Genomic DNA, 23158 nt, shown 5'->3' on the forward strand with positions numbered 1-23158 from the left:
TTAGTCTCCTTTAATCTTGAATGTTTCCTCAAACTTTTATTTATTTTTAATGACACTGACATTTTGGAAGAGTACAGGTCATTTGTTTAGTAGAATGTTTTTCAATTTAGGTTTTCTAATGTTTCTTCATGATTAAATTCAGGCCATGATCTTTTAGCAGGAATATTAAATAAGTCGTGTTCTATCCCTACAGTAGAATGATCACATTGTGAAGCACATGATGTTAGTTTAGTGGTGATTTTTATTTTGATCCCTTGACAAGGTTGATGCTCACTAGGTTTTTCCACTGAAATGGTATGTACTTCTTTCCCTCTTGTAATTAATAATTTTTTTTTAAATCTTTTTTTTTTTTTAAGCATTTATTTATTTTTGAGACAGAGAGAGACAGAGCATGAACGGGCGAGGGGCAGAGAGAGAGGGAGACACAGAATCAGAAGCAGGCTCCAGGCTCTGAGCCATCAGCCCAGAGCCCGACGCGGGGCTCGAACTCACGGACCGCAAGATTGTGACCTGAGCTGAAGTCGGACGCTTAACCGACTGAGCCACCCAGGCGTCCCATTGTAATTAATAATTTTTGAAGAGATACTTTTGAGACTACATAGATATCTCTTTTTTACTAAACCTTCATCCACTTTAATTTTGGTGTTGATGGTAATTTCTTGCTGGAATCGTTTTTCTGATGGCTTGAAATGGTGATTTTTCTAATTATTATTCCTCTGTATTTTTTCATTTGGCTTTATACTATGAAGAAGAGTTTTCCTATTCCCTCTGTCATTTTGAAATCAAGATTCTTACTCTGTTCAAATATGTTATCCAGTATCCCAGATTCGGTTAATGGGAGCCCTTTCAAACCACCTAGTATATCCTTTTGACATGTCCCATCATTTTTTGAGCACTTTAATACTTTCTGATACAACAAGATATTCTGGGTTCATCATGTCTTTTCCCTGCTGCAATACTGAATTCCATTTTTCTAAGGGGATCTGATTCCTTGGATGATACACGTATCCCCCTTTTTGGCCAGTCTGCATACAACTTGATTAATAAAGACCAGCTTTTGCACAATGATCAACCTCCTTATCTTGATTTGGATCTAAAGATAGAACAAAAATAGTGAAATGCCAACAATTCATGGTGACTATTTAGTTGTATCTATTCAAAATACAATGCAGAACGTAGAGAGCAAGTGAAAGATACTAAAAGTATGCTTGCTTGAGAGAAGAACATTCATATGAGGTTTTGAAAATAAGTGTCACGTTTCTTTGTGACTCTGAAAATGTAAGTAAGAATCATTTGTTTGATTTCCAAATGGTTAGTTCAACAAGAGCCAAAATTCAGTGATCCGTTCAGTATCTACTATCTTAAATACCCTGAACCTATGTTTTAATGATTTTTTAATGAGGCAATATTTGTATATAATAAAATTTACCATTTAAGAGTTAAGATTAATAGATTTTGGTAAATGTATACAGTTGTGTAACTACCAGCACAGTCAAGGTTCAGGACAGTTCTCACCCTAAATTGCTTTCTCATGTCCCTTTGTAGTCAGTTCATTTCTTGGACACCCAATTAAGGCAATCACTATTAGTTTTACCTTTTCTAGAGTTTTATATAATAGGAGTGAAATACTGTGTAGTCTTTCATATTTGACTTCTTCCATTTAACATAATTTTCTGGTATTCTTATTTTTGTATATACTCTTGGTCCTTTTTATTGCTGAGTAGGTCCCCATATCAGTTCACTTTTTTTTGGACTTTTAAATTGTTTCCAGATGTTGGCTAATATATTAGACTTACATATAAGTCTTTGGGCATATATTTTCTTTTTTTAAAGATTAGTTTATTTTTTTAAATGTTTGTTTATTTTTTGAGAGACAGAGACAGAGCATGAGCGGGGGGAAGGAACCACAGATTCCAAAGCAGTCTCCAGGCTCTGAAATGTCAGGTCAACACAGAGCCTGACACAGGGCTTGAACTCACGAACTGCGAGATCAATGACCTGAGCCGAAGTCGGACTCTTAACCTACTGAGCCACCCAGTTGCCCCATTGGGCATATATTTTCATCTCTCTGGAATAAATACCTAGAATTGAAATTACTGGGTGGTAGTATCATTGTATATTTAACCTTATACTATTATATGGTTCACCAAATTGACTTAACCATTTTCTGATTCCATCAGCAACGTATAGGAATTCCAGTGTTTCCCATTTTGCCAACATTTGATATTGTCAGTCTTTTTTAACTTTAAACATTCTGGTGGGTCTATAGTGGTATCTCACTGTGATTTTATTGTTCATTTCCTTGTTGATTAGTGATGTTGAACATCTTTATACATCTTATGTGAAATATTTGTTTGAATCTTTTCTCCATTTTTAAAACTTACTAAGTGGTAATAGTTCTTTATACATTCTGTATAAAACCTCTTGCCAATTTTTTCTTTTAAAATTCATGTATTTTATGTTCTGTTCAAGAAATCCTTGCTCAATCCAGTGTCAGACACACACAAAACTCTCATGTTTTCTTTTAGAAGCTTGCTAGTGTTGACTCTTGTGTTTTGGTATCTGATCTGTTCCTAGTTAATTTTTCTACATGGTGTTATTGAAGTGTTGAGGTTTACTATATTGCATAAGGTAATCCAGTTGTTCTAACACCATTTGTTGAGAAGACCTTCTTAACCCCTATTGAATTCTTAGGCATCTTTGTTGCATCAGTTGACAGTATGCCTGTGGGTATGTTTCTGGACTCTTATTTGCCATTGAACTGTATGTCTGTCTTTACACCCATGCCACAGTGTCTTGATCAGTGTATCTTTATATCTGAAAATCAAGTAGTACTAGTTCTCCAACTTGGTTTTTCTTTTTCAAACTTGTTCTGCTAAACCTGTCCTTGGCCTTTCTGTATAAATTTTAAAAGCAATGCATTGATTTTTCAAAAAGCCTGTAGGCATTTTGATTAGGATTGCACTGAATCTGTAGATCATTTAGCATATTAGCTACATATTAGCAACAAACACTGAGTCTTTCAGTTTATGATCATGGTTTATATCCTCTTTACATCTTAAATTTCCCTCAGAAATGTTTTGTAGTATCATTTCTCTTAAGTCTATGGAATTTCCTTAAACATTTCTAGTAGTACAGAGAAATAGCAACCCTTAAGTTGTAGGAAAAAGTATGAACTTCTTATTTGAAAACGTCTTTTGGATGTTTTATTGCCATTCCCAAAAAGGTAGCAAAGGATGATAAAATGAGTGTATTGTATGGATTATGAAGGTAGAGGTAACCAAACTTAATAAAGAACTTGAGGTCTTTTTCTATTAAAGATCCCAACATATTCAGTATTAAGTCTCCTTTCCTGCTTTGGGTGATGGATCATCAGACCACACAGTGTTGGTGGCTTCTGCAGCTTTGTTTTCCTTTACCTCTCCTTATCACCTTCACAGTCCCCTTAAAAGAAATTACCTTAAAAGGATATTGGGAAATTGACACAAAGTTTTGAAGCTGCCAGAGAACCTAGCAATTGAAGATACACAACCTACGCTTTCCCCAAACACTGTGTACAGAATTAACTTTTACACACACACACACACACACACACACACACACACACACACACACACTTTTCTGCTTTTATGCCAGCACTAGCAGTTAGAAAATTAAGGAAACCTCTTTCTCATATGGACAGTAAAAATGTAAAATAATAAATATGTGGGAACTACATGAATAAACAACAGAATTTTAATTGAGCTCCATTATAGCTCACTTGGGTAAATGTAAAGCAGCTCCTAAAAGAAAAGACTGAATATTTTTAAGGGTGTTACTACTTCCTGAAATACTTTCTAAGTATATTGCTATTCAGATCTAAACCACCTTGTCAAAACAAAACAAAAACCACCTTGTCTTCTTTGGGGAGCTGGTGTTGGTGGTGAGAAGAATTGACTAAGCTATTTTAAATATAATCTGAAAAAATAAAGCTAAAATGGCCAGGACATTTTAGAAAACATAACAAGTAGGGATTTGCCTTCCCAAATACTAAGACTTATTATAAATACATAATAAGTTTTAAAGTATGATACTGATCTTTTCAGTTCTTAAGAGAACTTTTTTTTAATGTTTATTTATTTTGAGAGTGGGGGGAGCAGAGGGAAAGCGAGAATCTCAAGAAGGCTCCATGCTCAGCATAGAGCCCCACATGGGGCTTGATCCCATGACCCAGGAGTCGTGACCTGAGCTGAGATCAAGAGTCAGATGCTCAACTGACTGAGCCAACCAGGTGCCCCAAGAAGAGAGCTTTTTAAAAAAATGTTTATTTTTGAGAGAGAGAATATTTCAACCTGGCTCCACAGTGGGGCTCAGTCTCACAAATTGTAAGATCATGACCTGAACAGAAATCAAGAGTCAATCACTTAACAGACTGAGCCACCCAGGCGCCCCTTGAAGAGAACTTTTAAAAAACATGACTGCTTCCTACCTGAGAGCTACAGAATCAAAAGCTTTGGCAGTATGTTCTAGATACATATGCTTTTAAGAAGCTTACAGTAGAAAAAATAAGAAGAAACTCACAGTAGATTTGATATGACAGAATCCCCTGTGGCTATGAACAAACCCATGTAGGAGGACCAATTCTTGAATTCTGAAGGAAGCAAGTTCCAAGGAGATGCAGACTCCAGTGCGTATCTCCAACTTTATTCCTCTTCTGTTTTGGGCCAACAACGTGTTCTTTAATGAATAGGGGTAATAACTGTAAGGAAGAACAGTGGCTTTTTATTTACAGAAGAGTATGTCATATCATTTTTTGGGGGGGGGCATACCATACATAATGACATCTTTTAAATTTCAGATGTGGGGGAGGGGGTTGGGGGTAGGGTGATATGAATTTGTTGTTTCTGGATCTCCTGTTAGGTTAACTTTATTAGCTCTGTACCATTTGAATGTTTTTGTTCTTGTTGGTTCATTTAGTTTTGGCATATAGTATGTACAGTAAGGGAGGATGGCCTGTATTTTGTTTATACATCATTGCTGTAAATTTTTAACTTGGTGACCAGATGCACTTGATAAAAGCATATGATTTGGTATTATATTTTTCATCTCTGTTTATTATTCTGGATAAAAACAAGCAAAATAACCATTTAACTGGTGAAATTATTTTAAAGCAATCATTTAAGCTGGAAATAATTATCTTAAGGGCATATAGCAAATGGAGAATGATTTGTTCAAACAGACGTACTAAATCTCAGTAAGAACAGGACTCTGGCATTTGACCCATGACCCACTCCCACCCTCTCCCTGCGCTCAGCTTGAAGGAAGCTCTAACTCTTGTCTGAGCAGGGGAAACAGACTGCGGGCATCACTCATACCTTCTAGCTTCTCGTGGCGGATGCTGTCTTCCAGGCAGCTGCGGTCAAAAAGCCTTCCTTCTCTCAGCCTTTTCTCAGAGTGGAAGTGTGCTCCAGTCTCAGCAGATTGAGCATACTGAGGTTTAGGTCAGGCCTCATTCATAAGGCAGAAGTTCTGTGCCAGGAGAGGCAAGTGATCCACCACCCCCTGTCATAAAGCACAGATGTCACTCTGAGAGAAGTGGGTTATTGTCCTAACCTCCAGTTCCTGTGCAGCGGCACAGTGGTTCTTCCAAAGGGAAAGGCAGGCCTTGAGAACGGAGAATTCTGTAGCTCTCTCAGGGGGACTGACTTTTGAACAGAGCTTACAAAAAGTTGTTGAAAATGATGGAGATCTTTGTGGTGAACAGTTAAGAGGAGGCTGGTAGCTCCATGATACTAGTAGCAACAAGTGAAATGGCAGACCAGTCAGAAGCTTTACGGGGAGAACCAGATAAAAAGAAGAGCCCTCCCGGGGTTCGAGTTAGCCTCAAAGAGTGGCAAGGCAACACCCTGCCCTTACAAAGAGGCCCCACTTTCATTGGATCAGACACTGGTGCAATTTATGCCCCAGGATGTGGCAACAACACACCAATGAAACAAACTAGTTGAGGCTAACGCCTGGGTGTGTGATACTGCTACAGGCTGATCAGCGAGCACTGTGTAAAGGGAAGGCCTGAGAAAGAAACTGCCAGAGAGTCTGACTAAACCCACAGTCATTCCCAGTAGACAGGGAGACTGCATGCTCAAGACCGCATCCCCTGAGAAAAGTGATAACAGAGGCTGCACATTGGGGGGAAATAGACTTCAATGAACCTAGAGATCAAGAGGGCCTTTTTTTATGGTAAAAGGGTCAATGTATTAGGAAGACCTATAACAACATATGTTGTTACATATGTAACAACAGAACTCCAAAACACATGAAGCAAAATGTGACAGAAGTGAAGGGAGAAATAGTTCAAAAACAAGAGTTGACTACATTAATACTCCACTTTCAATAATGGATAGAACATCTAGACAGAAGATCAACAGAGAGGAGAGATTTGAACAACACTCTGAAGCAACTAGACCTAACAGATGTGTATAAGGAACACTCCACCCAAAAAGAACAAAATAGTGATTCTTTCCAAGTATACGTGGAACATTTTCCAGGAAAGACTTTCTGCTAGGCCATAAAAAAATCAAAGGATTCCAATCATACACAATATGTTTTCCCACTACAAAGGAATAATATTAGTAGAAATTAGTTACAGAGGATATATGAGGAATTCACACATATGTGGAAATTAAATAATGCATTTCTAAATAATCAGAAGAAGGAATCACAAGGAAAATTAGCAAATAGTTTGAGATGAATGAAAGCCAAAGCATACCAAAACTTATGAGACGTAGCCAACAGCACTTAGATGGCAATTTAAAGCTGCAGCTGCCTATATTTTAAAAGATCTTAGTTCAGTGCCCTGTCTTCCTTAAAAGACCAGGAGAAGAAGAGCATACTAAACCTAAAGCAGGCAGAAGGAAATAATAATGATTAGAGCAGAAATAAATGAAATACTATAGAAAAATAGAGAAATTAACAAAATCAAAGGTTTGTTCTTTGAAAAGATACAACAAAATTGATAAATGTTTTATCTAGGACTGCTCAAGAGAAAAAGACTCAAATTACTAAATCACAAATCAGATAGGGGAAATTACTAGTGACCTTATGGAGATAAAAAGGATTTAAGGGAAATACTACTGTGAATCATATATAAATCAGCAGACTAGATAGTTTAAATGAAACAAGCAAATGCCTAGAATAAGACACTACTGAAACTGACATAAGGAGAAATAGAAAATCTGAACAGACCTGTGTAGCAGGTTGAATTATGTGCCCCCCACTCAAAAAAAAAAAAAAAAAAAAGATGAAGTTCTAATCCCTGGTACTTATAAATGTGACATTTTTTGGGAAATATGGTCTTTGCGGATTAATTAATAAGTTAAGATGAGGTTATACTGGATTAGAGTAGGTCTTCAATCCAGCACCTGGTGTCTTTATAAGGGAGATTTGGAGACCAAGACACGCACACGGAAGGCCACGTAAAGTTAGAAGAAGAAATTGGAGTTAATGCTGTCACAAGTCAAATGTTGGATTGCTGGAAATCACCAGAAGCTAGGAAAAAGCAGGGAAGGATTCTTTCATAGAGACCTTCAGAAGGAGCATGGCTTTGTTGACACCTTGATTGCAGATTTCTAGATTCCAGAGTTGTGAGAGAATAAATTTCTGCTGTTTTAAGCCACCCAGTTTGTGGTAATACGTTACAATAGCCCTGGGAAACTAATGCAACCTAGAACAAGTGAAGAGATTGAATTGGTAATTTTAAAATTTCCATCAAAAAAAAGCCTGTGGCCAGACACCTTCATTGGTGATTTCTGCCAGATATTTTTAAAAGAACTAATACCAGTTCTACACAAATTTATCTAAAATATAGAAGACGACTTCCTCGCTTTGTGAGACTAGTATTTGAATACCAAAACCAGACAGATCACAAGAAAACTGCAGAGCAGAATCACTTAGGAATACCAATAACAACAGTAAAATTCTCCACGAAATACTAGCAAACCAAATCAAGGAACATATGAAAACTGTTACACTCTCTTACCAGGTGAGATTTTTCTCAGGAATGCAAGGTTGGTTTACACCACAAAATCAATTAATATAGTGCATTAATGGGAATCAGTGATTAAAACCACGTGATCATCACAATGGATGTCCCTGCAAAAAGTGACCAAATCCAACACCTTTTTGTGATAAAAACACCCAAGAAACTAGGACTAGAAGAGAAATTCCTCAGCCTGATCTACAAAAATACACAGCTGTGGTAAAAACTGGACATTTCCCCCCTAAAATTAGGAACAAGACAGAGTTGTCCATTCTCAATACTTCTATGCACTGTTCTATCAGAAGCCCTAGCCTTGGCAATTAGGCAATAAAAGCAGGGGTGCCTGGCTGGCCCAGTTGGTTAAGCATCCAACTCTTAGTGTCACCTCAGGTCATGATCCCAGGGTCATGGGATTGAACTTCGTGTTGGCCTCTGCCCTGAGCATGGAGCCTGCTTAAGATATTCTCTCTCTCTCTCTCTCTTTTTCTCTCTGTCTCTCTGTCTCTGTCTCTCTCTGTCTTCCTTTCCATCCCCCACTCTCCCCCTCTCCCTCCCTCTGTCCCTCTCCCCTGCTTGTATGCGCGCATGCTCTCTCTCTGTCTAAAAAAAGAAAAGAAACCAGAGTTACCCAGATTGCAAAAGAAGTAGTAAAAGTATTTGTAGATGACATGATGTTGTATATGGAAAATTTTAAGGAATCAACAGAACACAATATATTAGAGTTAATAAGTTCAACAAGGTTGTAGAATACAACATTTTTTTAAAAATTGATTGTATTTCTATACAATAGCAATGAATAGTCTGAACGTGAAAATTAAGAAAACAGTTCCATTTACTATAGCATCAAAAGGAATAGAATACTTAGGAATAAAGTTAACACAAGGTTAAGACTTGCACACTGTAAATTAAAATTGTTGAAATAAATTAAAGAAGATCAAAATAAATAGAAAGGTATGATCTCATGTTCGTGGATTGGAACACTTAATATTATGAAGATGGCATTACTCCCCCAAATAACCTGCAGATTCACTGCATAACCTACCAAGATTTCTGGTGACTTCTTTGCAGAGATTGGCAAACTGATCTTAAAATTCATGTAAAAATTTACAGGATGCCTGAGTAGCCAAAACAATCTTAGAAGAGAGGATTTACACTTCCTAATAGCAGAACTTACTACAAAACTACCATGATCAACATAGTGTGTTTCTGGCCTACAGATGGATATGTAGATCAGCGGAACAGAGTTGAGCATCCAGAAGTAAAATTTATGGCCAGTGATTTTTGACAAAGGAAGTTGGACCCCTTCCTTTTACCATACACAAAAGTTTATTTGAAACGGGTCATATACCTAAAAGTAAGTTCTAAAACTATAAAACATTTAGAAGAAAACATAAGAGTAAATCTTAATGATCTTGGGCTAGCCACTAGTTTTTTAGATATAACACCAAAGCACAAATGTCAAAAAATAAATTGGAATTCATTAAAATTAAGAACTTTGTACTGTTAACAGTAGTAGGTAGCATCAGTGAAGTGATAATAAAGCTCATTGATGGTACAAAATATTTGCAAATCTTAAATCTGATAATGGAATTGTATCCAGAATATATCAGGAATTCTTACAACTCAAACATTAAAAAAAAGTGAGCCCAATTAAAAACTGGGCAAAGCATAAGAATGTACATTTCTCCAAAGAAGGTATTTAAATGGCCAGTTAGATGTTCAACATTATTAATCATTAGGGAAATCTAATCAGAACCATTAGGCACCATTTCTTGTGTACTGGAATGGATGTAATAAAAATGATAGCAAGTGTTCATGAGAATGTGGAGAAGTCAGAACCCTCACTGCTGTTGGGAATATTAAATGGTACACCTGCTTTGGAAGATGGTTTAGTGTACTTTTTCAGAATGGTAAATATAATTAGCATATGATCTACAAATTCCACTCCTAAATACATATCGAAGAAAAATGAAAATACACAAAAACTTGTACACAAACACTAAAGACTGCATTATTTGTATCATAGCAGCCAAAAAGAAATCCAAATGGTCATTATCAACTGATGAATGGGTAAAATGTGCTACATCAGTACAATGGAATGTTATTTGGCAATAAAAAGGAACGAAGTACCGGTATCTGCTACGATGGGGTGAACCTTGAAAACATTATTCTAGGAGGAAGAAACCACACACACACACACCATGAATATTGCACGATTCCATTTATGTGAAATATCCAGAATAAGCAAGTCTGTAGAGAGAGGCAGAAAATAATACAGTGGTTGCCTAATGTTGGGGCAAGTGGGAGAATGGGAAGTGAGTGACTGTTGATGTCTTGGGGTACAAAAATATTCTGAAGTTTATCGTGGTGATGGTCCCACACCTCTGTGACGCTACAAGAAAAACATTGAATTTATACTGTAAATAGGTGAATTGTATGATACGTGTATTATATCTCAATAAAACTGTTTGGAAACAAAACAAATAGGTGCGACTATAATTTAGATGAACCAACTAAAAGTTATCTGAAGGTGTCAGCGTCCAGGTTGATAAAATTGGTAATTAATTGTTTAATTCAAGAAAAAACATGTAACACCTTCCTGAGTGCTGTTAGTTGCTATGAGTTGATTTAGATTAGAAAGTAGCCTGAATGCAACATTTGAGCATGGTTTAAGTATAGATATTCTGTGCTTGCTTTGGCAGCACATATGCTAAAATTGTAACCATACAGAAAAAATTAGCATGGCCCCTACGCAAGGATGATACAGATTCGTGAAGTGTTCCTTATTTTTGTGGTGAGCTCCAAGTGTTGTATGTAAGTGTTGAATCACTAAATTCTACACCTGAAATTAATATTACACTGTATGTTAACTAGCAGGAATTTAAATAAAAACTTGGAAAGACATGGAAAGGATACACGTATTCGTAAATGTATGTGTAGAATCAATGGGGATAGCTGTATGCTTAACGCATTGAAACTACACTGTGTACAATGCGTCCTTCAACTAACATCTTCTCTCATTGAGATACGCATTTTTAAACACGAAAAATAAAGATATCCTGCTGAAAGTCTGACTAAACTTACTGAATGTAGGACTGAGGGGTTAAGTACAGTTTATACCATATAATGTCTGAGTTTAAAAATCATTAAACAATGAAATGCCATTAAAACACAGTTGAGGATTTTATTGGTCTCTAATTAGTACCTGTTCCTGATCCTTTCAGATGTTAAATCTGTATCAAAATTACATTATTTTGTGATTCATTTTTAAAAATTAATTTCTTTAGGCCACGAAAGAGAATGTTGGCAAATACAACTATAATAAAGTTGGCAAGTACAAGTATAATAAACTTAGTTGGTTAAGTGTCCAACTCTTGATCTCAGCTCACGTCTTGATCTCAGGGTCGTGAGTTAAAGCCTTGTGTTGGTTGGGCTCCATGCTGGGCCGGGGAAGCCTACTGAATGAATGAATGAATGAATGAATGAATGAATGAATGAAAATGTTTTTATAATGACTTTATAACAATATTTTCTTTATGTGGCAGACTTAACGTGTCTCATGGATATTTTATGGGATGATTGTTTTTGTTTGATTATGCAAGAGAGTTCTTCATATTAAACTGTAATATATAATTGGTGCTAAATGTGTCTTTGCAAAAGACACATATTTTGGTTGTGCTGTTGACACAGTTTGTACAATGGAGAAATCATAAAAAAATCTGATTGCACATGTCATTGCTTGTATTTGAAATCTTTGAGAAAATTGTGGATTATAATGTGCCTTCAGTGCCCTGTTTGCTTCCTTTTCACTGTGTCAGGGTGTGTCCCCATTTTCTTTTTTAGAGTACTTTTAGGTACTTCTAAGTACTTTTAAGTTTTCCATGACAGAATTATATATGCCTGTGGCGATATATTGTGGTGATTTGAAGTAAATTATATGCATTGGAACTTAAAGAACACTTAAAAGATGTACTTACTTAGTCTCCTGTTCATTAGCTACAAGAGTGGAAGTAAATGCAAAGCATTGTCTACCTAGTCTAGTGCTCCTACAGCCTGAGAGCAGATTCTGGGAGTCTTTGGGATGAGTCTAGTGTGGCAGTTTGAAACTTTGTGATCAGGACTTAACATGTTTATATTGTAAGCATGTTCAAGCATATATAGAAATGTGTACCTTTAGAACATGTGACGAAGTATATTTTTAAATTCTGTTTTCTAGAGCCAGTTTTAACGTATTAATTTCACAACTCTCTAAACATTTGAAAGCTACAGTTTATGAATTATATTCTAGGCACAGAATTATGAATTCGGATACATTCTTTTGAGTTTTCCCTTCTAACGGCCCTTTTAAAATTATGTTTGTTTTGTGTCTGGAGAAAACATCTTATACTAGGAGGGCAAACATGATTCTCAAATAGTATTTAGGATTTAAGCTATTTTTTTTGTCTGAGTTGAATGTCTGTGTACTATTGCTGTATGGTGTAATAAGAACGGACATATTTAAATGCTCAAGAAAAATCTTCCGTTAGTAATGTTATTTTAATTAGAGTTTATCTGTCAGTTTTAAACAAAACTTGTAAGATACATAAAAACCACCCAAGTATATTTTTACATTCACTTTGCTTTTATACTTTTGTGGAGATAAATTTTATTCTGATTTAAAGTTTTAAGATATTTTAATTGTATTAAACTGATTTGTCTTATCTGTTACTAACATTTGTCTTTGATTTTGCATCTGTGCTTTTGATACTGAATGGGGAAAGATTTTTGTGCAAATATTTCACCAAATATTTTTGCAGGGACACTTAGTCGGTCTGGATGAACCAGCTTCGGGAGCTGGGCAAGAAGCTCTGCTTAAACAAGAGCAAGCAAAAATCATTCGATTCGAGAGACAAGCAGAAGAGTTCCTCAATGCAGTCTTTTATAGAAAAGGTTGGTTCTAGTGAAGAATGGCATTTAGCATCTGCTTGTCTTATATTTTCTTAATTTTAATGTCATTTTTAAAAAGTTACTTTTAAAAACATTTTTCTTTGTTGATAACACACTTTATATTCCTTTGGTCAAGTTAAATTTGGAATAGGTTAAGGCAACTCCTCTTCCCTCTTTTTCAGTTTGAAGTGATGGAATCATGTAAGTTGTGTTAAATAGTTCCTGAAAGTATTATGAAAGTCTAAAAAATTCTGAGGTCTCAGTACTAATATATTTTGTCAAATTTTCTTACATACATAGTGACAGTTTTAATCGCAGATAACCATAAAACTGTATAAAATTTAGTAATTCCTTGCTGAAATTTCATTTAGAGAGATGTGAAGTTGTATCTTAAAATTAGATTTACAGGCATTTATTTCCTTGATAGAGCCTTGTTTTGCTGAAACTTCTTTAAATTATTAAAATTAGAGAAAGGAATTCATAATTATGTAATAAAACTTTCCCCCTTACATTTGAGGTGGTATTTAATAGCTCCACCTCTTATATTTTTCAATTTAACTTTCTCCTTAAAACCTTTGTAGACATGATTTACATTTTGTTTCTCTATTCACAAAGCCTAATTACCATCGGCCAAGACCTTCAGAAAGCTTCCTTCCCTCTATGATCCATTCTAGTGAAGTCTTTACTTTCAAGAAATTCTAAATGGATTTGTGTTCCTTAGTTATGTCTTTCCTCTAGTTCCAAGATGGAGGTTACTGTGATAGGTTCTAAAAAAGTTTCCTACAAACTCTTGTGACCCTGAATACTCTAATATTCAGCAGACTCAATGATTCTGCTTTCTTTAGTACTTCTTTATATGTTCTAGTTTATATCCCTCATTCTTCTGGGAATTCCCTCTGAAATTTGAAGGGTGATTTTTGCCTTTACAGTGGTTGGAAGTCTGATAAAGTGCTATTCTAATTGGTTGGTTACAGTTGGAAACCAGCTGATGTTCTGCTTAATGTGGTCAGTATTTTCAAAATGGAGTATGAAGTGTCCTATAAAATTAAGGAACGCACAAGATTATTGTTTTCAGTGACACCTTTTTTCCTATGCAAAATTAAATTTTTCAGTACACCCTCACCTCACTTTTAGTACCCTCAGCACCCTCTGACATGAAGCTCCCAACTGAGGCTCCCATGCCCACTTTATCATCCCCTAAATACCCTGAAATCTAAAATTATGTTCCAAATAGTAATTTTCTTAGTTGTATAAACATTTGATTGTTTTATTAAAGTAATTCACATTAAGGTATAAATGATAGACTCGTTCTGTCAGTTTATTAAATAAAATATCTTTACAGCTCCTCTGCTGCTCCTGTCCTTTAGGATGTGTACTGAATGAGTCACGGGCCTAATGCTGTAGCAGTCTTCATTATCTGCAAAGAGGAGCTCCTCTTCCTATATGTGGAGAAACCACTTTTCATCCAGTCTTTGCTTGGAGGGAGTTAATAAGGCCAATCATAAGCATATTCCTAAAGAGAATTCTAGCCTGCTTCTCTGCTGGTCCCATCCCTTTGTCATGTAGGAATAGCTTAAAGTTCTTCTAAGTTTTATTTTAAAATTAAACTTTTGGATACATGAGGGAAGGAATGTTTACCTTGGAATCAGCCTTAGGGTAGACTTTAGGGATGAGAATCCTCTGAAATTGTATGTAAAGTTAAGTTCGTGTATTTGTATACTGGCATATGATGTTCAGAAAAAGAACTATTCCTTTGCTATTAGAAGTTCCTTCCTCTTTGTTTTATGTATTAATATTGATATTTTTAAATATTAATCTTCATGGAAATGTCTGAAAGCCATTAGTACTCTTCAAGTTATACCAAAAATGTATATAATATGCAGAGATATGACAGGCAATTTAGTCTGAAGGGTGTGTGTGTGTGTGTGTGTATGTATGTATGTATACATATATACATACATACATATATATTTTTTTTAAATAAATAGTTCAGAGATTTGGAGTTATTAATACTTTGTTTCCAAGTATTGCAAATTGTGTGTTTTAAATGAGTATGAAAAGGTTCTAAAAGCTAAGTAGGAACATAGATGCAATTAAAGTAGGCTTTTGTGGTATGGATTCAGTAATAAATTTTAGCTTATGAACGGTATACCTTCAACTATCATTATCAAATTTTTTCCAGCTTTGTCACTTGTGTTAGAAAATTTGACACTTTCTAAAAGTTAGATTTGCATTTTAAAAACATAAGTGGCTGTAATGTAACATTTACTTGTTTTCCTGTAGTGTTAATTTTGATGATTTGTGGTTTTTATTTGACTCACTTGTGCATATTCCCCAAGACATGTCTAGATGTATAGAAGTTGTGTTTTAAGTAAGTGAAAGAATGAAATGTGTTCAGGAAACTTTTCAAAACATGTAGAAATTCATATGACAGATATGTCATCAATTTGTAAGTATGAATTGTGTTTTATGGTTATGTTCTTCATTCAACAAAGAGGCAAGATACACCACAGCCATTTAAAGGTCAGAGGTAGCAGTTTATGGTCTTTATTCTAAAATCCCTGATTTTTCAAAAATCTATATATTTATGAATCTAGTTTAACTCTGCCTATTTGAAAACTTTCTTTATGTGTTACAGGGGATAAGAAGATACATTAATATATAAAACTTGAGAAAATATAAAACTTGAAATTATGTACAGTCTTTTATTTGGAGGATAGGTCTTAAGTGGAAAGTTAAATGAATATTAATAAGAATATTCAGTGGGTAGAGATTTTAAAAAAGCAATGTATGGCTAAAATGTTTTTTAAAACTTTTAAGGAACTCATTCATGGTTGTAATAATTTCTGAACCTTACCTAATTGAATACCTTGATTCTTAAACCATCTAGCGCACTCAGTCTATTTATAGAGAAGAAACATGGGGTTAGAAGTACTTTTGGTAGAACAGAAATGTTGCTGTTGGTAGAGAAAAACCTCATTAAACTCCAGAGAATTAAATATTCTGACTTTAGACTTTCTTCTGGTATTTAATGTTGTTTTTCAGGGGGAAAAAAATTGTTCTTAGAGTCCCATGAAGTTTTGATGATGTGTATGTTGTGGAGATTTTAGGTTTGAATTGTAATGAGTCAGTTTATCTCTAAATTTATAAATCAACCTAATTCCCTTATAGCTCCAACATATTATGGGTAAAGTAATTTACCTTCTGTAGTTGATCTTTAAAAGACCAAGGAAACTCAGGTTTTCTGGAACTGCCTTCCGAAACCTCTGAAGTGTGGTGTGGAAGTAAAGGTCACAGGTGGAACATTAAGATCGGGGGGAGAGTTTTAATCAAGGGTCTACCACTAACCATCTATACAGATTTGAAGAGGTCACTTCTCTTTAGACACATTAACCTTATTTGTCTACAGAAAAAAAAACAAAAACACTATTTGATGGTGATTGATTTGACTGATCCATTTATTACTCAGCTAATATGAATGCATACTTTATGCCAGGCAAGATTAGGTGCTGAGTATACAGAGGTAAACAAACATAATCTCTGCTCTTGAGAAGCTTAGTCTCCCTGAGAGTGTGGTAATGATAGAGATGTGATGATATATTTATACCAAACATTTTCTCTTTTATTTTGCCCCATTTGACCTTCAGGGTCCCTCCCAGTGCCAGAAGTTCTACGAGTTAATTCATATGGTCTTTATTTTTAAATTAACGTGGATTAGAAATTGATAAGTTTATTTTATTAATTCCTTTGCTATTGTGTTTAATGATTGGCAGAGTATATTTAAAGAACTCATGGAAAATATATGGTGTTAAACTTTGAGATCTGGCCTTTAAACTCCAAGCCCAGTGGTTCCAGCTGCACCTAGAAACTTAGTAGAAATGCCAGTCCTTGACCTCACCCTAGAACTGCTAAATCAGTTAACCCTGGGGATAGGACCCAGCAGTGTGTTTTTACAAGCCCTCAAAGTGATTCTTATGAGCCTGAAAATGTGAGGCTATGGCCCCAGTCTGTCATGGACCTTATATTAAGTATCTCCTTTTACAATTTTGCTATGCCTTCAGTCTTTGACAGAAAGTAGATTATGTACTCATAACTGAGTAATCCATTCTTCAACAATTTAGGAAGAGATGGCTGAGGAAAGGTCTAGGAAAAACCGGATGTAATCTATAGGTGGTAAACAGAAGTAATTATTTCATAAAAGAAAGGTTTGAGATTTCTGTATCAGGTAAGTGATTCTTGCCCATAAGATATTCTATTTGTTTTCCCTTTATTTAATTTCATAATACTGAGGGGGGTGTTTAGAAGTGATTTTATGAAAATTTTACTTTAAAAAATCTGCAGCTCATAAGCTTAGAGCTTAAAAAATCTAATTCTGGGAGGGAATACTATTTTTAGGAGATTGCATTTTAAGAAAAAAAGAAAATGAAATTTTATGTTTGCTTGAAAGCTGTCTTTTTTTTTTTTTTTTTTTTGTAGTACATTGTCCCAGTTTAAAAGTAAATAAATCTTTGTTTACAGACAGTCCCTGGGTCTCCGACCCCAATATTCCCCTAGTGGCCCGTGAGATCATGCAGCGAATGATCCAACAATTTGCTGCTGAATATACCTCAAAAAATAGCTCTACTCAGGACCCCAGCCAGCCCAATAGCACAAAGAACCAAAGCCTGCCGAAAGCATCTCCAGTCACCACCTCTCCCACGGCTGCAACTACTCAGAACCCTGTGCTCAGCAAACTTCTCATGGCTGACCAAGACTCACCTCTGGACCTTACTGTCAGAAAGTCTCAGTCAGAACCTAGCGAACAAGGTATGGTTTGATGTCAAGGTCTCCTCTGTCCAATCAGAATACTTTAACTTTGGGGAGAAGAAAATTATTGGCAAGTAGGGCACCAGTAACAATAGGATAAAAACTAATTTGATTCTTAAATTATTCCTGACTATGCAGTCATAGAGAAGTACAGATAAAATGGCTACTATACATTATATATCAGTAGTTTGTAGTCAAGATCAATGTACCACTCAGGAAAGTTAGGTGGTTACACTTGTTACTGATCTTTAAGTTACTTGATATTTATATAAATATTTTATGTTTTACAAAGCATTGCCATATCCATTGTTTTTAAAACCCCTATAAAAAATTAAGTTTCCCCTTATCATCAGTGTTCTAGAATTAGCGCCTAGCTGAGAAATACATGTATCTTGTTAGGTAGAATTTATACTCTGCAAATGAAATTATAAGGTAAGAATGTGTATTGTTTGCATTTTTAAAAAAGAAACTCCTAGGGTTAGATATAATGAGGAAGACAGTAGACACAGCAGGTTGTTCAGTGTATTCCATATGTATATGGATATACATGTATATATACAAGCACCTCCATATGTATATGTACTGTATTATGAATTAACCTTAGAATATTTCCAAGGTAATTTAAATTTGTTGGTGAGGATCCTAATTAAGGGACAAGGTTAAAAGGTTATCAGTTTTGCTTAGCAAATATTTCTTGAATCTAAGAAAAGTTTACTCTTAAATAGATTAAATATTTGGGGTTTTTTGTGATCCCTTTTACTTTTAATTTCACAGAGATGCAGTGAGCATTTCAACTGGGCCATTGTTTGACCCATTACAGATTGTAAATTGGTGATATCTGTTCTAGTGAGAGTTCATTTTCCTAGAATATCTCCTAAGAGTGTGCAGAAAGTTATGAGAGGTGTGGATTTATTGGTGAGAAATACATGTTCATTTTGCAAAATTAGGTTTGAATTTGTATGAAGAACCTCTTAGAAAGGACTTTCTTTTGCTTATTATAAGTAATTTAAGAAGGATTTACATTTAATGGACTGGCTTTAGGTTTTTAAAGAATACATTTTTGAATAGTTTTTCTTTTTCTTTTTTTCTGTTTCTGGGTAAAGAACAGCAATCGTAATCTCAAAATTCTGAGAGATTTCCTAGTAGAATTCCTCATTGTCATATGTTCACATTGATCAGTGTACCTTTGGTCACCATATTCACAAAATTGTGCTTTTCTGTTTTATTGAGGATTATCTTTACCAAAGATTGGTAGCTTTCATTAAAAGTCTTTTTTTTTTTTTTTTATGTTGATTCATTTCTTGAGAGAGAGAGTGTGCATGCGTGGGAGAGAGGTGGGGGGGGTGGGCGGGGCGGGGACAGAGAGAGAGGGAGACAAAGAATTTGAAGCAGGCTCCAGGCTTCGAGCTGTCAGCACAGAGCCAGACATGGGGCTCAAACTCACAAACCGTGAGATCATGACCTGAGCCAAAGTCAGACGCTTAACTGACTGAACCATCCAGGCGCCCCTAAAAATCTTTCTGCTCTAAATATTGCATTAAAAACTTCAGGTTTACAATAGGAGAATGACAGTGTAGAGGTTGTATTTAAAATATTAATGATAGAGATTAACATACAAAGATACCACTTAGTCTAATTTAACTTCTTCTAGTTGGTGGTGTACTTAAGAGATACACTGTACTGACCGTATGCTCTGAAGAGGAATTTGACCTAGATGACAGGATTGTAGTGTATAGACTTCAAGTGAAACAGAATTTTAACATTATATTTCCCAGATCTATTTTCAAGTGTTTTCAATGAAACCACTGTATATTTAGTATATTTAAGTAGACTTAAAATATGTTGCCTATTTGATGATTAGACAGGCTTGGAAGTCTTTAAATAGTGTCTTTTGTTGGAAATATTTTGGTTGGAAGTATTTTAAGCAGTGTGTTTGCTTGTTAGATGTCTAATTGGGTTAACTTGGTGTCCTTATAAGATTACAACTATATTTTTAGAAATATTAGTGACTCTAAAGGACAACAGTTATTCTGGATGAGTGTGGGATTTTTGGTTTACAAGCTCAGTCACATATTTCTAACAGCCTGAAATCAGGAGTTACAGTGTGCTCAGACACAAATCCTATTTAGGTTCTATGTTGGGGCAGTTTTTAACATAACTAGATAGAAAGGCCTCTCTGCTCGTCAGCTGAAAATCAGAGCCATTGATTATTAGCTTGCTCTGTTAATTTTGGACAAAATGGCAGCTTTAAAAGTTGTCTAGAAGATGAGTTTTCTTTTCTAGACATGTCTATGAGGGAAAGAAGTCTTCGTGGGATAAGAAGATTTTTTATTTCTAAATTCTAAAATTCTAATTTTATGTTCTGATAACATGAATTTGTTATTCTAGTTTCAGTAAAAAATGGTTAAATCTCTAGGCTTTCATCAGTATCAAGACGATTTCATTCTTCTCTCTTTCCTTAAACTTTGCTCACCAGTTTGTAACAGCTTATTAATTGAAAAACCTTGCCTTTATAAATACCAAGAAGGGAATTTTGAATCTCTGAAGAGTTTTTCCAAAAGATTGAATTCAAATATACAGTTTTTTGCAGATGTGTCCAAAGAGTAATGAGGACACATGAAAATCACAGTTAACATCTGATTCATCTTACAGACTATTTTGTATATACATATAATTTAACCATATAAATTTATGTTTCAAAATGATTTGTGTCACATAAAATTTTCTAAATCCAACTTTAATGTTTGTTTTAGTGTTTCGGGTAGACTTAGCTCTTGAGGAATTTGGTTTTATAATCTGTATGATGTGGCATTGAGATCTCATATGCTTTGATAAAGGCACATTTCGAAAGCGAAGTCTAATAGTTCTATTTACATACTGTGTAAACTGCAATTTCTAATACCTGACTATATCCTAATGTCTTCAGTGGTAGGCTGTACCTTTTCTTTTGCCCTATTAATAAAATATTTAACCCTTGGAGATGTTAGATATAACAAGCTTTGCTAAATGTATGTCACTTTAGGAGGGAAGATACCCTGTCTTACGTATATAGCTAGTGTATCTGCTTGGTTGACTAGACCTATTGCTTTGTCATTTTTAGTCTGTTCAGTTCACATTTGTTCCTAGTTTTTAATATCCTCAGGTGTGTGTTTGTGTCTCTGCAGACGGTGTACTTGATCTGTCCACTAAGAAAAGTCCATGTGCTGGCAGCACTTCCCTGAGCCATTCTCCAGGCTGCTCCAGTGCTCAAGGGAACGGGTAAGGGAAAATATTTGTAGAATTTCACAGTTTATAGGGGACGGTTTATCGAAGATTGGTGAAAATCTCCTTTATATGTTTTAAAAATTAATTCTTCAGAATAACGTTGTTATAAGTAGACCTTTAGTAAATTGCTTAGTCCATTGATCAAGTAAAAGCACAGTCTGTGAAGTCCAGAATTGACTAGTGTAGATCAGGTTTGCCAAGTTAGTACAAATAGTAAATGATTGAAAATATGGCAAGAATGTCTTGGGACTTTCTGTTGTTGAGTGTTTGGGAGTGGGAAACCCAACCTAAATAATTCCAGAGTTCAGATGTAAAGGCAGTAGTATGTGTGCGGAGGTTGTTGAATGAAAATTGGGCTCCAGTATTTTACTTGGTATCTCTAATGAAATGTGTGGGTATGTGGGGGCTGTTTGTTTTTTTCTTGTTTGTTTGTTTTGGTTTTGTTTTATTTGTTGATTTGAACTGCAGTTTTAACTCTGTGTGGCAGTTCAGAAAAAATAATCGTATGTATTTTTTGTTTTTTAAGTGGTTAAGACTGTAGATGTTGGGATAACCGTCTTATGCTATCAAGACATTATATGCTCAGTTTTGATAACTCTTAGCAGATTACCCACCACCTAGTTTTATAGTGTGAGAATTGTCTTAATTCTCCCTCTACATGTACATAGAAACCATGTAGAAAAGCCAGATATTAATGAAGACATATTGGGAAGGAATTTCCATAAAATTGTGTTGTGACCAAAAATCAACTTCATTCATGAAAAATCACTTCGGTAAGCTAAATTAGGTAATATTTAAGTTTATTAACTTTTAGAGTATCGACATAGGAAAGTTTTTAGGTGTTAAAGCAATAAGTACACATTAAATGGACTAACCTTTTTTCAACTTCCTCTTAATTACCTTCAAATTGAAGGATTCCTTTACTGACTTCTAAAATGCTGCCTTTATTTTCTCTAAAATTCTGTCATTTTCCTTTTTCTCTCCTCCTTTATTCAATCTAAAAGTAACTTCTTGATTTAATGCAGTTTGCATGGTTTACTAACCTTTTTTCTTAAGCCCTCCTTTTCACTATAGTTTATACTAGATACAAGTCCTTGTGGTCCCAAATCATTGGATTCCATTTTTTATATATCAGAAAACTTGGATTGTGTAATTGAGGACACATGTAGGAGAAGCTTAAGTGTGGTTTGTATAAATGAATCCCTCGCCTAAGATTACTTTAAACTTGGCCACCAAGTCCATGTATTATATGGTTGAAGTTGCTGTGTTTATCCCTCTGAATGGAAAGAAAGTGTTTTTTATGTGGTATCGTTTTCTGGAAGACAAAAGCACCAATAGATTGCCCATCTTTTAGTTGACTATTCATTGTTATCTTTATTATGTTTTTTACTGATAACAGCACAGGGTCCCTGTAGACTTTTGGAGAACATAGCTGGTTTATCATTTCTTCAGAGTTCCACGTTTGTGCCTAGTAAATGTAATTATTCCCCTTGGGCATGCTTTACCAGTTGCCAGTTTTATCAGTGATAATCTTTATATCTTGTGAAAAATGGAAACCTTATGAATTAACCTTGTTGTAAGTAGTTGACTTTTTAAATATTATTTGAAAGCTTTCCACTTAAAATTTCAAAATTGATGTTTGGTATTTTAAGAAGAGACCATTTTAACTAAAGAAAACTGCTTTAAAACTGTTTAAAACATATACCTCTGACAGTAATTACTTTGAGTAGAACTTAAGGAACAAAGTTTGGGGAAAATAAAGGGCAGTTCTTTAAAGATTGGATTATTTCAAATGGAAACATAGTGGTACTCGTGTGTCTGCAGCTAATAGTGTTTTAAAATGAAGATGTGGTAAGTTAAAATGCGATGGGTATTTTGGTTTGGGTCCCCCCCACCCCCCCACCCCTTGGGGCTGGTAGCCATATTTTTTTCCCAAGCAAAATAAGAAATGTTATTTGAACTTGTTTGGTTTTTGATAATGAATATCAGCTTGTTTGTGGGATAAATGAGCAATTATCTATGGGTTCCACCAATGTAAATGGTTCCAGTTTTATAGCTGGTTGTCATGAATGTTGAATATGTTGCATTAAAATAAATAATTTGGCTTACTCTTTTATTACTGTACTTGTTTAGTGGTAACGTCACATT

At 35.0% G+C, this 23158-nt stretch overlaps 1 protein-coding gene and 1 non-coding gene across 10 annotated transcripts in view; both read left to right on the plus strand.

The window, feature by feature from the left end:
• LCOR (ligand dependent nuclear receptor corepressor) overlaps positions 1-23158 on the plus strand; it is a 137297-nt gene that overhangs the window by 78568 nt on the left and 35571 nt on the right. For all 9 annotated transcript variants that reach the window (XM_053207727.1, XM_053207723.1, XM_053207728.1 and 6 more), the window contains 3 exons: positions 12811-12943; positions 17459-17746; positions 20911-21004. In XM_053207727.1, the coding sequence (XP_053063702.1) occupies positions 12811-12943; positions 17459-17746; positions 20911-21004 (515 nt within the window). The remainder of the gene's footprint in view (positions 1-12810; positions 12944-17458; positions 17747-20910; positions 21005-23158) is intronic.
• On the plus strand, positions 10701-10805 carry LOC113600424 (U6 spliceosomal RNA). The gene has a single exon (XR_003421417.1). It is a non-coding gene; the product is annotated as a U6 spliceosomal RNA (small nuclear RNA).

The sequence above is a fragment of the Acinonyx jubatus genome, chromosome D2 (assembly GCF_027475565.1).
Source record: "Acinonyx jubatus isolate Ajub_Pintada_27869175 chromosome D2, VMU_Ajub_asm_v1.0, whole genome shotgun sequence".
Lineage (NCBI taxonomy): Eukaryota > Metazoa > Chordata > Mammalia > Carnivora > Felidae > Acinonyx > Acinonyx jubatus.